At 39.3% G+C, this 16,084-nt stretch overlaps 1 protein-coding gene across 6 annotated transcripts in view; it reads left to right on the forward strand.

Annotated features, from left to right (window-relative positions):
• The window catches only part of APP (amyloid beta precursor protein), a 249,419-nt gene that overhangs the window by 180,252 nt on the left and 53,083 nt on the right, over window positions 1–16,084 (forward strand). For all 6 annotated transcript variants that reach the window (XM_037525059.2, XM_037525060.2, XM_037525061.2 and 3 more), the window contains 2 exons: window positions 10,755–10,883; window positions 11,717–11,816. In XM_037525059.2, coding sequence (XP_037380956.1) covers window positions 10,755–10,883; window positions 11,717–11,816 — 229 coding nt within the window. The remainder of the gene's footprint in view (window positions 1–10,754; window positions 10,884–11,716; window positions 11,817–16,084) is intronic.

Here is a 16,084-nt window from a genome sequence, read left to right on the forward strand (position 1 = left end):
TCAGGGCCTCCCCGGTGGCGCAGCGGTTGAGCGCTGGGTTGCGAAGCTGCCCGCAGCCTCTGTAGCGCAGGCTCGATCCCCGGCTGCTCCCCGGCCACCGGAGGAGGGTCCCACATGGCGCGCAGACCTCTCCTGCCGCCCGCTGCTCCCCTCAGCAGTGTACTTCGGTCCTTCTGCCTGCTCTGCTCCCCGCTCTGGCTCTGGTGAATTCTCTCACCCTCCCGCGCTTCTGACTGTATCCAGTGCATGTATAAACAAAAAAACAAACAAACAAATAAATAAAAAAAAAAAAAAAAAAAACATGCCTCTATTAAAAAAAAAAAAAAAAATCAATTTCATTATATCTACTGCTCCACACTCTCAGCATTAAGTTGAGGGGGAAAAATGTTGACAGTTTCTTAGCACCCACACTTTTTCTCCCTCATTCCTGGATAGTTTGGCTAAACGTTAAATTTCCCTGAGATTCCTGAAGATTCCTAGAATTCTTTGGTAGATCATGACTACAATGCCTGATGAGACTTTTAATTAAGGAGCGTAGTTTTATCCCTGCATCCCTAGAGATTCTGCTGGATGCTGTTTGGTAAATTCTAGCAGTTGGGCAATAAATGTTCAATAAGAAGCAGCAATCACTGGAGAAAAATAAAAGCAGCAGTTAATGGATGTTTTGTGGCATGCACACCAGTGGATGGTGTGAGGAAGTTCCAACTAGATCCGTTTTTAGCTGACATGAATGTTGGAGTAACTATTTTTTTCTAGAGCAAAAAATTGAAGTTTATATTGAATATATGTGATAGCAGATGTATCTTCAGGATCAATAAGAAACATCTACACCTCCATATAATAGATAGTAAATAAAAGGTATTTGAGTTCTTATGTGTGAAGGCCCTGAGAGAGATGAATACTAAGATGTTTAAGACTTTCTACCCCCAAGTTTCATATATAATCAAAATTTTGTAAAGTTCATTAGAATGTACTTAAAAGACTGCTATATTGAAAACCACTGTTGAAAAATATAAATATCCTATACCTTATGGACTTACTATTCATGCACTCATCACACACTTATTTTTAGTTGAGATTTATATAATTAGTGAGCACCAGAGGACTCGCTAACGCGAGAGCATTTAAGGACAGACCCAGTAACAAGCAGTGGGTAAAAGGTAATAAAAGGAGAATGAGCATTTATTGAGCAAAATCCCATAAAATATGCTGAGTTGTTTGCATGTTATTTTGGTAAAAGCTGTGTTACCTCCTTACCTTGCTTTGAATCTTTACCAATAGACATATCTTGCCAAAGATTAGCAAAACATGAGGAACCAGAAACACTGATACTTTCTGTGTTTAATCAAATTAAGTGAAATAGAAATTTAAGTATGTAGGAAAGGCATTAGCTTGAAAAAGCTGGGGCCTCCCCGGTGGCGCAAGGGGTTAAGCATCAGTAGTATGAAGCAGTCCGCAGCCTCTACAGCATGAGTTTGATCCCCGGCCAGGGAGCTGACCCACATGGTTTAGCAGACTTCTCCTGACTCTCCTGTTGCTCCCCTCAGCAGTGTATTTCAGTCGATCCACCTGTTCTGCTCCCCACTCTGTCTCTGGTGAATCCTCTCACCCCCTCCCACACCTCTGATCTACACCCCAGCTCTTGAATGCATAAAATAAAATAAATCTTAAAAAAAATAGATTGAAAAAGCTGCTCTGTGCCTCTGAGACCCCACTCATTACCCAGATTCCTCCACAGTGGTAACTCCCCGCTTGCTACTACCTTCAAAGTCAGAATAGTTCATCAGCAAATGCTGTCGAAATATGTAGCACCAGAATATGACATTTTGTTCTGACAGAGGTCATGTGTTCATGTGTATATGTTGATCTCTATTTGTGTGTAATTTATTGTAGAAATTGAAGACTCGTTATGAAAATATACCCATTTAAATTTTTTTGGGACAAGTTGCAAGACATGTTATTTAATGATCCCGTGGTTACTTATCTGCTGGCATAATGGCTCTCTGCCCTATAGAACAGATCTCAGTAAAGGTTCTTCTCCCTGGAAACAAGTACATACGTGCACAAAATGACACATGGGCCCCCAGGACTAACTCATTTTGGGAAGCTTATCCATGAATCCATTCAAAGACCTTAGACTCTGGGTTTTTATAAGCTTTTATCTTTCATTTCCTCCTATGAATGGTTCTAGTAGATCAAGGTACTGAGAATCAAGGTAGAGGAAGCAGAGAGGGAGAATGAAAAGAAATATAAATGTACCTATAAATACCATAGGGAACATGTAAGGCAGGAATGTCAGAATCCAAGTACAAATATGCAATATGAAAGTGCATCACTGTAATTCTCTTGAGAAGTCAAGGCTATATCACAATTGGCATCTGTCGCCTAAGCAGACCATTTGACAGATCTTCTCAAATGTCCGTGGTGCTTTAAAACATCTTTTGTTTAAGATTTCTTCTGCAACTGTGGGCTGTGGCTTCTGAGTTGCATTAATAGTCCTGTTCGTCATTAAGAATTTAGACTTGTTTCACTTGCTCGATAAACAAGAACTGAAGACATACAAATCGAAACAGCTTCTGACATTTTCTTTGCTCTTGGGTCAACAGATCTACCCTCTGTCCAATGTACATTAAAGTTGGCCCAAAAGCATAAATCACAGTTTGGTCAGGTCCTAAATTTCAATTCTTGATGCTGTCTCCACTAACTTACAGCCACGGTCTGTGTAACCAGAGGAAAATCTTTTATCCCTTCCCTCTCACTAGTCTGATGCCCAATGTGTGGGGTGTTTTCCCCTCACTTTAAATAATTCTGAGCCCAACTACCCAGAGTTATGTAGACATAGGTTAAGGGCTCAGTCCCCACAAAACTGCATCCTATTTCAGGAGCCAATTGTAAGGCTCAAATTTGTCACCTCTACTTCTGACCTACTACCGATAAATCAGCGGTTCCCACCACCCCCTCTTTGGATTTGATGATTTATTGGAACAACTCTCTACCTACTATTATCAGTTGACTATAAAGGGTGGGCCTCAGGAACAGCCAGACAGAAGAGATGCACGGACGGGGGTGGAGGTGAGGGGCTGCAGCCTGCATCCCTCTCTGGACATATCGTCCCTCTTGCTCCCCAGTGTGTCCCCTCTCTGGGGACATCGTCCCTCTTGCTCCCCAGTGTGTCCACTGACAGGGAAGCTCTCGGAACCCCAGCGCCTAGTGTTTTGGAGGTTTAATTGGATGGCAAGGCTGGTTAGCTCACTGGTGATTGGACTGGTCCCCACCTCCTCTGCCTTCCTGCGATGTCATGCAGCAGTGTGGAAAGTTCTAATCCTCTAAGGGCACAGTTGGTTTCTCCCGCAGTCAGTCCCGATACCTCAAGTCACCTGCTTCATACACACTCCACACTCCCATGCTCTCAAAAACTCTTGAGTCAGAAACTGGGCCTGAGACCAAATATTAAAACAAAAGATGTTCCCGTTCTCCTATCACTCAGGAAATGATAAGAGTTTTAGAAATTCTATGTCAGGAACTAACAGAGATCAAATGTGTATTTCTTCTTATGTCACTGTAACGAAAATAATTATTTCTGAGCACTAGTGAAATATCCCAGAAAAAGCTATGAAATCTCATTGACAAAAAGGTCATGAGTTTATGAGTGGCTCAATTTAAACTACCCTTATGTCCTACATTTTATGTTAGAATATAAACACCTTTTTAATTCCCACACTTGCCATCTCTAGAACTTGGAACAAGTGACTTAATTAAAGGGATTCCCACCTCATCTGCAAATTGTTTTACAGTGAACATTGTGCCTGTTTGTTAGCCATAATTAAAAGAAAACAAAAGGATTTATTGAAGGCTGAGATGAGATTGTGAAGCAGAAAGATCTTTCTCCCTAAGAGAAAGGTTGTTGGTATAGACTATCTGGAGGCCTCGGTGCCATGTACATGTTATACAGCATCTGCGTCCACTGAGGGGAGGAAGCAAGGAATAGGAGGGAGATGACTTAGTTCACCTGGGGGTCCCTGGGTTCTGTTACAGCCTGACAGAGCCAAGGCAGTAACGTGTATTCGCTGGGAAGCAATGTGTCTATTGCCTCCATATTGCCAACCTCGAGAAGTGCTGAATGGGGACCAGCAAGCAAACCTGCCATTCCCCTGTTGCTTCCTCAAGAGTTCTGTGTTCAGCTTGCCATAAAATGTCACTTATCTTCTTATTTTAAACTACAAGAAGCATTTACATGCTCTTCTGAAAAAAGAAATGTAGATGAATTTTGCAATGTACATTTTAAATTTAGCCCAACTTCTAAGCTTAAAAGATGGGCAAGGTTGTGATTTAAAGGTTCCCCTGGAAGCTTCCCCAAATGTTATTTTTTTCTTCAGGTTTTTCTTGTAACAGTGAGACCAACATGGTAAAATAAATTCAACCAAGACATCTCAAGCAGAAAGAGGTTTAACTCTCTGGTGTGCTTTTTCAGACCTGCATACAGAGATTTTGCACATCTTACATTTGTGTGTTCAAGATTTCTTGAAATCCAACGTGTGGAACTGTGAAAATAATGGCCTTGAACCTATTTGTGAAAACAGGAGAGAATTGCTTTTTCTTGGTAGGTGATTAGCTTCCCCCATCAGGGTTGGAAGCCACTAGAGTGCAATTTAATGCTCCAGGAGAGGGTTTTGAGTAAGTCCCTCGTGACCTGGGAAGGTTAGGGTGCTCCCTCTAAAGTGACTCACTCGCTTTCTTCTTATTTGGCAGGAGAAAGCCCAGTGCTTTTAAAAGCTCTTGACAGATCATTCCCTCCCATCAGCAAATGTTTTAAGGCACAATTATCTATTATGATAAGAAGCCAGATTTCTAGATCAAGCATAAAACTACAAAGTGGAACCGTAGGACTGAATAGTCATGTTTTAATACACTTCCCGTGTGAACTGTGAGGTTAAAAAAAATTCAGACACTCTTGGCATTAAGTCTGTCAAATGTGTGTGAATGATCCTGAGTCCAGGGACATCAAATTTATGAAATTGCATAAAAGAACCAAGTGACAAAGGCAATACACCTGAGAAGCAGGGAAATGTATTCTTTTTAAATGTTACCTTTTACAGGGAAAAATCATGAAATCTTCAAAATTACTTACATTGGTTTGATATCAAAAACCAAGCTATAAGAACGCTAGCTAGTGTGACCTCTTCTGAAATTAGTGAAATAAATTTTGTTTATATTACTTTCAGCATGCTGTAGATTTCCTTAAATATTTTCCAGGACGTGCTCCCTATGAAAACAGCTTCCTAAAGCACCCCAGCTTTTTCTGCTTGATTGAGCAGGCTGGGTGCAAAACAGTGTCCCATGGAAATTGCAAACACATCTTTTCTTAGTAGAGAGATGGTTATTTTCACCTCAGATACCATGAAGGAGGTATTTTGCTTTTGGAACTACTTGTGAAATTCGCTAGTGCCAGGTTATTCAGTAATTCAATTAACGAATATTTATTAGCAGCCAAATTGTGCCAGGAACTGTGCCAGGAGCTAAAGATATTTTATACTCCTCTTCCAAAAAAGGATAATGGTTAATATGGCAAAATGTAAATCTTCTTTGAAGTCTAATCCATTTTAGTAAAGCCCACTCTTAATTCTTTAAGAGATTTTTTTTCTGAAATGATTTCTTAAAAGGCGGTTTGATTGTGAAGCGAATTTAGTGCAAATTGAAATGTGCCAAGTTAGATGTAAATAGATACTTTGTAATTATGGGCTGAACACTCTTTCAGAATAATAGTGACAATAAAAAGGATTGGATATAATTAGTCCCCCCGGGGTAGATCTTTTCCTTTTATTATCTATGTTCTTTGCTATAAATTTTAATAATAAGATTAGCTATCCAATGCCAGTATAATGAGATTGCAATATTAATGCTTAGAATAGCTAAATGGTAAAATAAGGGAAATTTGGCAGAAAAAATATTACTAGTTATAGAAGATTTAACAACTTGAAAATGACAGAAATTATAAATATAGAGGTTGAAATATGTTTCTTAAACTCTAAAGTTCTGTTCAATATTTTTATTTTTATGAATATGAAATTCTTAGGCTTATTTTTCTAATCGTATGAATAATCTTAAATGTAAATACTGTGACAATAGTACAGCAGTTATGAGAATATATTTCTATAGAGGTACCAGCTATATTTTTCTATCTTCCTGTATGAGTGATTCTATTTTTAATTAAAAATTTAAGAAATTTATCCATGTCCCAGCATAAAGAAATAAAGCTCCCTAAACAGTCAAGATGCTTTGCTATCCTGAAATAGATGTTACTACTCTAGGAGTAGCTAGTTCTAAGCCTTGGGAGTTCTATCTTCTAGCTAAAAGCGGTAAAAGCAGCTACTTCTTTATTTGAATGAAATATGCCTGAATCCTATGCCAGAGGCAGGGCTCTTTTATTTTTTGTCCTAAAACAAATCAAAATATAAAAATACAGGGAAATGTTGCCTATTTTTCTTTCTTAACTAAAAATAGTATTTGTTCCAAGGTATAGAGAGAGCTGCCATTTTATTTTATATGGTTTATCTGCCTACCCCAACATAAAGGCTAATCTGATTTTTTTTTTTTTAAGCATGATTCTTAGGAATGTGTTTACATGAGTAAATCAACCAAACGGAACCCTATCATTCATTTATTGAGGGACAAGATAATGCCTTCCTGAATTATCTCATGTCCCAAAGCATCGTCATTAGGGCAAAAAAATGCTTGTGTTTATATAGACGCATGCGCAGGGTGTAACTGAGCTCACATAAACAGTGATGAGGTCAGAGCCTCCCTGGGCTCTGAGGACTCATTGTCCACAGGGGTGCTTGGCTCCCTAGTAGAAAGAGAGAAGGTCATGCTGGGGCCAGGGGACTCATGAGAGCCACGTACTGCTGTTTCATTATTGAAACAGGGAAATCAAAGGCCAGGAGCTGGGGGGTGGGGGGAGACTTAGGATATATTTCTGAATATATTTCCAGAGCAAATAAAGAAATACCGTATTAAACGAGCTCAGCGATTTCAAACACATTCACCATTTAATGATCCATTTTAATGGAAGATAAGGATGGATTTAAAACTAGAACCCACAAATATCACAAAAACCTAACTTAACTAATACATTCCATCGTTTTGCAGTAATCCTAAACAGATTGACAGCGAACTCCCTCTCTTGCTACTTCTCCCCCTACATCTGATGCATTAGCTAAAGCAGCGGAGTGTCAGAAACCAAGGCCAGTAATTGAGAGACTGAGCAAGCTCAATCTGGGTGGTTTTCTGCATAATGAAAACAGCTTATATTAGCATGACCCAAAAGACTATTTTCTGAGCTCAAAAGAAATAAAATTTCAGGCAAGGACACTCTTTTCTAGCCATCCAATTATTGCTTTCTGTTTTCAACTCAGTACGTTACTATGCAGAACCGTCTTTACTTTGGTCCACTTTAGATTTTTCTTGAAAGCATCACATTGTGATTAGGAGAAAGAGCTGTGGAGCCAGGGGTCACCTATTCTTGCTTTATCACTGACTAACTGTAACCAGCTGTGTGATCAGCTACATCGCCCTCAGCCTCCTGGGTGCCTTCCTCTGTGAAGTGAGGAGAACAGTTGTATCCCTGTGGTTGGGCCGATAAGAGATTTGATGAGTAACTATGCATGAAGCCCTGAAAACACTGTCTTATTCATCTAAGCAAGCAGTAAGTGTTGGGCTGTTTTGCTTAGAAGAAAGAGGATGCGCGAGTAATAGGCAAGGACTGAGGAGAACAAATCGATGCTCCTGGTATGGCCTGGGGACCGGCCGCAGAGCAGATGACTACAGACTGTGTGAAAGACAATGCTACCTGGTCTGCACAGATGAGAACACTGAGGTTGAGCTCATTTTGAAGACTATAGTTTGTTTTAAATTCAATGTTGACACTAAATAATCAGCCAGTAGGAATGTGTGCTGTCTTGGTGGCAGTGAAAGAAAAAAGGAGACCCAGAAGTTACTTCTCAGAAATTATCTCCCAATGCAATTGGATGCATTGATGCCAATGCCAATGTGCTATCTTTACATTCTGGTGCCTACGCTTGGTGGTGACACTCTCAGGGCAAAATGCCTTCTAGAAACATTCATGGGTAGCCAACTGCACAAATTAAAAAAGAAGTGGGGGAAATGTATGATGCAAAACAATCCTGATGTTTGGATTGAAGTATATATTTTCTTAGATGAACTCTTTAAAGAAGTCAGAATTTTCTTTTCTTCAAATCATTAAAACTTTTTCAAGGGAAAAAGAGTGAAATAGAGTAACTAAGAAAGCAAACTCAACCAGTCAGCTGCACAAATAAGGGTTAGGGACATGGGTAATGCAATTAGTTGCAACCTTTTCTGTCTCCAACCTTGAAAGTATAATTGCAGTAGTATTAAAAGGGGGGTTTTAGGTCATGGTGTTGAATAGTGAGCAACACGCAAGGACATGTAATACCTGATTGCACAATCCTGCATGTAAAATATTCATCCTCTTCTGTAAGAGTTGGGCTTCAATTTATAGCCTTTTAAAAATTACCTTTTAGAACTGGTATGTATGAAACTATCATCTTTTAAATAGCTGGATTGTCATTGTAGCTGGTCAATTGTTAGCTCTTTTATTCTGAAATTTTAAAAAGCCATTCTCTGATTTGTGGCTTCAACCAGATCTCACAGTACAGATGAAAATTGTAATGATGTACTGCCAAAAGCTACATTTCAAGCTTTGATAGCTGCCTTTTGGGGGATTATGGAGTGGTACATTTCTTCTAGAATCAAAGCAATAAATAACACAGGGTAGCATAGGTTTATTTTCTTTTTATTGTATTTATTTGTTTTCACAGTACAGAAATGTGGCCTTTGGCACACATAAAACAAGTCAGCACAGCGTCACCTCAGAGTCAAGTGCTGTATGCTGTGAGTCCGGGCAAGGGAAAGCACTGGGACCCAATCTGAGGCTCAGGGTTCTCACAGTCGAAGGGGCCAGTCAGAAATAGAAATCATTTAATAGACTGTGTTAAGGGCAATAGTAGGGATTTGCATAGTATTTCATGGGAGTGCAGAAAAGGGCACCATTTCTCGCTGGGATGTCAGGAAATTGGCCCTAAGTTAACCAAGCAAAAGAAGAAGGAGTAGAACATCCCATCAAGTATTGGAAACCCCTCTTCCTACCTACTAACTTGCATCATCTCTGCAGATAGATTCCGTACCTTCCAAGTGGCCAAAATTCTATTCCTGACATAAACTTCCATGGATGGTTATTTTTTTTTTTATTGAAGTAGAATTGATGTGTAACACTGTATGTGATTTAGAGACATAGGATCACACCTTCAGGTGTATGTTACCTCACCGCACCCTCCACATTCCTCCACCATAGCCCATTGTACCCTCTCCCCACTGTACCTCCCCCCTACCTACCCCTCCAGTAGCCTTAATTCTGCAATTAGTTTTCTCAAGTTTGTTATTGGTTTGGCTTTATCTGACCCTTTGTTATATTTCTCTATATTTTACATATAAGTGACACTATCTAATATTTGTCTTCTTCTGACTTATTTCATTTAGCATAATCCCCTCTAGTTCCATCCATGATGTCACACATGGCAAGAGTTTATCTTTTTTATTGTTGAGTAATATTCCATTGAGTATACATACTACATCTTGCTGATGCACTCATTTTTCTCTTGGCACTTAGGTTGTTTCCATAGCTTGGCTGTTGTAAAAGAGCTGCAATGAACATAAGAGTGAACATATCACTTCAATTTAATGTTTTGCATCTTTGAATAGACACCTAGGAGTGGAACTACTGGGTCATATGGTAGACCTATTTTTTAACATCTTGAGAAATCTCCATATGGTTTTCCACAGGGGCTGAACCTGTCTACATTACCAATGACAGTACCAGGACTCCCTTGTTTTTATCAGTTTAATAAAAAAGAAATGAGTATCTTCAGAATTCACTATAAAATCACATAACAGAATGCATGTAGCAGTGAAATTGTTGAAGACAACCTTTGCCCTATTTTTATTAAGATAAATGTCAGATCTATAAAAAATAAAATGGAACCAATTTAAAAAAAATCAGCACTTGAGGAGAAACTTAATTGTTGCTGGAAGAATTAGAATCTGATGGCTTAGATGGAATTTAATTAAATCTCAAAGTGAAATAACTATAGTTGTGCATCTACAGTTCTCCTACGAAAACATGTGTCTTTGAGCTTATCATTATTCCTTGGCCTACAAATTAGTCATGGTTAAGTTGCCTATTATTTTCTTTGCCATTTTGATTATTCTACTGTTATATGTTACTTATGATGGGATGATTTTTGTAGCATTACCACTGAGATAACCCATAAGACTATGCATAAATGTAATCTCATACATGCCCCTATATTTTTGGTTGGGAGAAGGAAACAACCTAACTTAAATCTGATGGTGCCAAAAATCAGCTCTCCTTCTATTGCAGAACGCTGCTATTTAAAAAGAAAATGTTGATTCAGGAGGACACCCATCCCATATGTTGAAAATGCTAAATGCTCTTCTTGTAGAAATGAAAAGTTGCCAAAGACCAAATGATGATCCACCAAGGAAGGAGTGGGAGAAACATTTAGGAGAGAGAATTGCAAAATGATGACTTGCAATGCTTTCCTCTCCAGGGAGGGATTCTTGGAAGCTGACCCAAAGCCACTGGGAGAAGCCATCGTTTGCATGAACCTGAAATGTGGTTTTCATTTTCGCCCCCACAGCCTCGTCATGTGTTCAACATGCTGAAGAAGTATGTCCGTGCTGAGCAGAAAGACAGACAGCACACCCTGAAGCATTTTGAACACGTCCGCATGGTGGACCCAAAGAAAGCCGCTCAGATCCGGTCCCAGGTAATCGCCTGCAGCCCTGACACTCCACATTCCTGCTCTTGGAGTGAGCTTCAGGGACCCCAGCAGCTCTGGGTGTTGTATTTGTGTAGCAAGAGCTCTTAAAAACAGCGCAAGTTCTGTTCATTAAACACCTGGCAAATTCGAAAGCCTTGCTCTCCAGCAACATGGGGTTTGATATTTTCTGAGTTTTGAAAATATTAAGGAACCTAATTGCCTACGTCTGCTGATTCATAAGGGACCATTTAAAACCCTGGTGATTAAAATGGAGAAAGCACAAGTTGGATAAGCTCAAATCTCTAATGTTGGCTCACCAAAATTGTGGCAAGCAGTCATAAACTCAGTTGCTTCTGCAATACTTGGATATAATATGAGCCCAAATGAAACCCTGTTAAAAGGTTTTATGCTCTTCTGTTCCCAAGCATTGAAGCCTGGATCTACCTTTTTAAATCTCAAATTTTACATTTCCCAAAATAGAAGAATTTTAAATAAATGGACAAACACACATATCTATTTGTGTGTGTGTTTGTATGTGTATTTAGCATGAAATAGCATATCAAGTTGACATCTGTCCCTCTCTATTGGAAACCTGAAAATAAATATATTTAAAGCATTCAAGGTAATCATCTATGGAGCCTTGGTATTTAGGAACCAAAATTGGATCCAGACTATTTTTCCAATTGATTTAATAAGGATGCCCTTTCAAGTTAAAAGTCCCAGCAGCACTTTTGTCATTCTCATTTAGAAAGTTTGTATTTGTCTGCTGTGCATGTTAAGGAGAATAAATCTTCCTCACTCAGAGATGGTTTACCTGGAACTCTTGCCTCTTCTGGCAGGTCATGACTCACCTCCGCGTGATTTACGAGCGCATGAACCAGTCTCTCTCCCTGCTCTACAATGTACCTGCAGTGGCCGAGGAGATTCAGGATGAAGTGGGTAAGTAGCTCTTCTTTTGCTGCTGAGCCTGTAGGAAAAAAGCAGAGACGTGAGTTCTTCATCTGGAATCACTGTTTTTCTACTTTGTGGAAGGAAGGAGAGCAGATCCCCTTTAACAGTGAAACTCTTGGGTTTGCTGCTAGCTCCCGCCATAGTCGCCACCTCAGTTCTTAACTATCTCTACTTAGAAGAGAGAAGAAATGTGACTTGACTTACGACGTATTTGTATAATTTCCAGGCACTCATTACTGGATTTCACTTGTCAGCAATTTCTAATTTAATCAGTCCTGGAAGTATCACCTTGAGATACTTTGGTGCTTTACAGTTTAATAAAAGCAAGCTGTTCTTCATCTTTTAGTTCTATATTGCCAGAACCTTCTGAGGAGCATGACAGCCTCACTTTACAGATGAGGGAGCACAAACTTCCAATATAATTTCCTTGCTGGATGCCGCACTGTCCTAAATAGCACACAGCAAAAGCACAAAACAGACTTTGGGGTTAGCGCTCTATCAGTAACTCACAGCTATTTTTGATCCTCCACCCCCACTAATTGCCCTGAGTATTTTCTGACCATTATGTTGTTTAAACTAAATTGAAATATGGGCCCTCTATTTTTTATTACACTATCATTTCAGAATGGCCATCTCCTCACCCAAATTAGAGAAATATCGCAGAGGCCCAGCATACCCACCAGCCACTCATCCCATCAGTGGCATCTTGCATAACCCCCAGAGATTATCAACCCCAGGAAACTGACATGGTGTGCCCCTATTATTTTTATTTTATGTAAGTTCTCCCATTTCTGTTTTTCTTGGAAAGGGAATAAAGTATCTTATAATTCCCTGCAACCCCACACACACATTCACGCCCACATTTGTTTAACTTCACTCACAGAAGCACGGAGGTGGCAGGCTAGTGAATCTTTCCACATGAAGGAATGTATGGATGCTGGAGATTTGGTGCAGAGACTGAGCAAATCAGCAATGTGCAGGTGGCACATCCTTTCTTAATGAATCCACCCTTTGTTCACTGGGATGGAAGTAGATGTAGTTTATCTGAAAGGAAAACACCCAGGATTTGTAGGTGAAACAGGAATTCCTCCTTTGAAGTGCCCGAAATACAACTTGGCTGGCTTTTCCCTCTTGTCCCAGTGCTGTTTGATTTTTTCTTTTCTAACTTAATGCAGCCTTGTCAGTGTTGCTTTTACTGTGTCAGGTAATGATGGTCTGTTCAGTACTGTGCATTAATAGATAAAATCAAATATACTTCAGGCTCCAGGCTTGGAAAAGAAACTAATACATCCTCTAAGCTTTTGTTCAAGAGGGAGAACTGATGTTGAGGGAGATCTTAGAAGTATAATCAATATAGAGTTTTTGGTGGACACCATGAATCGAAGACATTGATTATTTTTTATTTTAATTAATTTTTGACTATTAAGTTTTCTATTTTGTAATTCCTTTTTTTGCTATTGAGACCAAGGTTAGTTTATAGCACCGTATATGATTTAAAGGCATCGGTTCACATCTTTTCAGAGATATGTTAATCATACCACACCCACCTCCGAAACACCCATAATCTTCTACCACTGACCATTGAACCCTCTTCCCCCCTTTGCTCCCCATTCCAACCGCTCCCCCATAGATTGAGTTCTGCAGTCAGAGTTCTGGGGTATTTTTGGTTAATTTTGTCTGTTCCTTTGTGTTTCTCCATTACCTGCAGATGACTGAAATCATCCAGTATTCATCTTTCTCCTGCTTTATTTTACTCAGCATAATTCCCCCCAGTTCCATCAATTAAATTTCTTTAAGAAATGCATGTACTCTTGGGTATATTTTTAGGGCCGAAGTAAGGATATTTTAAAATACACTAAAAAAAACCCACTAAAAAAAAAATAAAATACACTAAAAAAGTATACCATCCAATAAGCTGTAGAAGGGACAAAATCAAAGAAATCATCTTCTAGGTGAATGTATTTCTGCCTTATAACTGTCTTAACAAGCTTATTTTCTTATATGCTTTCAATTAAGGGATTATCATAATACCAAACAAAAGAGGAATAAGCCATTGCAAAAGACTAGAAAGCTAACAATATTTCACTCTCACCCGGTAATTATTTATGACTGTTCCTAATTAAATTATTAGAACTTCTTATTCAACAATATACTACTGACAATAGTGACCATGGATGAGTCACACATTCACAGAACAGATGGTGGTTCTGATAACTGGAGTATTGCAGAATGCCCTAGAATAGAGCAAACGGTAAACCTCAAATCTCAGTTTGAGGGGTTGATTTAATTATTAGAATCAGGGACTTTTTCTTAGAAAAAAGGAAAAGCCCCCCCTCCCCGTTAATTGGATTAAGAGTATGTTATTTTGAAGAACATTTTTGCCGTTCTGTTTACTATGGATAGATACCAAATCCTGAAAGACAATCTTTTAAAAAAAATCTTTCTTGCCTCCATTTTTAAATGGCTATTTCCTGTAGCAAGAGCTTGCGTTAATGAACTTCTATTAATTAGACAAGTGTCCCATTTCAGTTCCCAACACCAAAGCTAAGACGAGAGCTCACTGGGGAGAGTGGCTTTTTTGGATTGAGCTTAGTTGTCTTCTATAATTATTCTTCATTTGAAGGAACATTTAAAAATAACTTACTTTCACTGCAGGGATACAGAGGAAACACGATTGGCCATGGGTGCTAATTGTTTGAGCTGAGTGGTATTTGGGAGTTTTTGTAGTAGTCTCTTGTATATATTAGGAATTTTCCATAATTAGAAATTGTTGGTTTTTTCAGCTCACTTTCCAAATAGAATCTTCACAGATTTCTTCCAGTTTATATCTCTCATGCTTTTTTGTAGTTTCTGATTAAATTTTTGTTAATAGTCTGATTTACAATTATCTGCCTTTTGTATATAATCAAACTTTAGATTTGGACTACATTCTAAGAATGCTTAAAGTTTGAGCCTCTGGTAAAAGGATAAGGTCTGAATTATGTACAAATGTGTGCCTTATATTTGAAAGTTTGTGCTTATAAATGCAGCCAATTAAAACATGTTTAAAGCAGTAAAACATCTGGAGAGAATTAAATAAAGGTAACAGATGTTGTTGAGATAAAGGACTTTCACTGGTATGAGGACCTGCATTGTTTTCAGTGGCACAGGTAGAACTGCTTCACTTCACTTATGCTCCCATTGGGGTAGAGTTCTCTGCTATGGATGCAAATGAGAAAGAAACCAACCACACTAGAAAGAAGGAAGAGAAAAGTGGAAATTGACATCAGATCTGTAAGAACATTATGTGTGACTGGCAAGAGCATGGAACTTATCATGCCCCTGAATTCCAGCCCTTTCCAACCATCTGTGGAATTCCACCTGTTTATGCTACTTTCCTATTAACTCCAATAAATCCCCAATCTATGAGCCTACGACACCCTAACCTCTGAGTTCCAGGGACATCTTCTACATTATCAGAATGTCCCACATGCTTCTTAAACTCCACTTGTTGTGTGGAAGGACATCATTGCATCCCATTTCAGTGAAGTGACATGTACTCATGTTATAATCACTACTGTGAGTTCTCTCAGCTGGCCTACACTTGGCCATGACACCTTCGTCTCCCTCGCCCATACTTTCCTACCAATCTCAAGTCCCATGTGGTCTGCCTCCTACATTGGCATGGAATGCCTTATCTATACACACTCATTGTCAACTCACATCCCCTCCTCTTTCATGAGTTTCCCTCTGGCCCCCTTCTACCCAATTTCTTCCTCTGCAGGACTGTTCAAGTTGCCTGATAAGATGTAAATAAAACCTGCATGTAGTTCTGCCTTGGTTGAAAAGTAGCATCCCTCCACACTCAATTACAGTTGATTCACTGCATAGAGAGCAAGATGTAAGAGCTGGTTTTTGAGTGACAGCCGTGTGACTGATGAGTGAGTGCCTGTTAGTGATGATGTTGCTGTCTAGGTTCTCCAGGAATGTTCATCCTTGAGGTCCAGGGCCACCACATACAGATGTGCAGGTGATTTAAGGAAAAACATGCAAACTAGCTTTCATTCCACATCCCACAGTGTCATGCCCTCTGGCATTATGGGCTTTTTATATAATGTAACCTTATGAACCCCTAACAGCACTGGCTAATTCAGTGACAGTGATGGCACCTTCAATTGACAATCCCAAGAGAGATGTCACTGGACTTGCCCATCACGTATAGTATAGTATAGTGATGAACGTGGGTTTGGAGCCAAGATCTGTCTGAATCCAAAATT

This window comes from Talpa occidentalis, unplaced genomic scaffold (genome assembly GCF_014898055.3).
Source record: "Talpa occidentalis isolate TD23 unplaced genomic scaffold, MPIMG_talOcc4v2.1 talOcc4.4, whole genome shotgun sequence".
NCBI classification, from domain to species: Eukaryota; Metazoa; Chordata; class Mammalia; order Eulipotyphla; family Talpidae; genus Talpa; species Talpa occidentalis.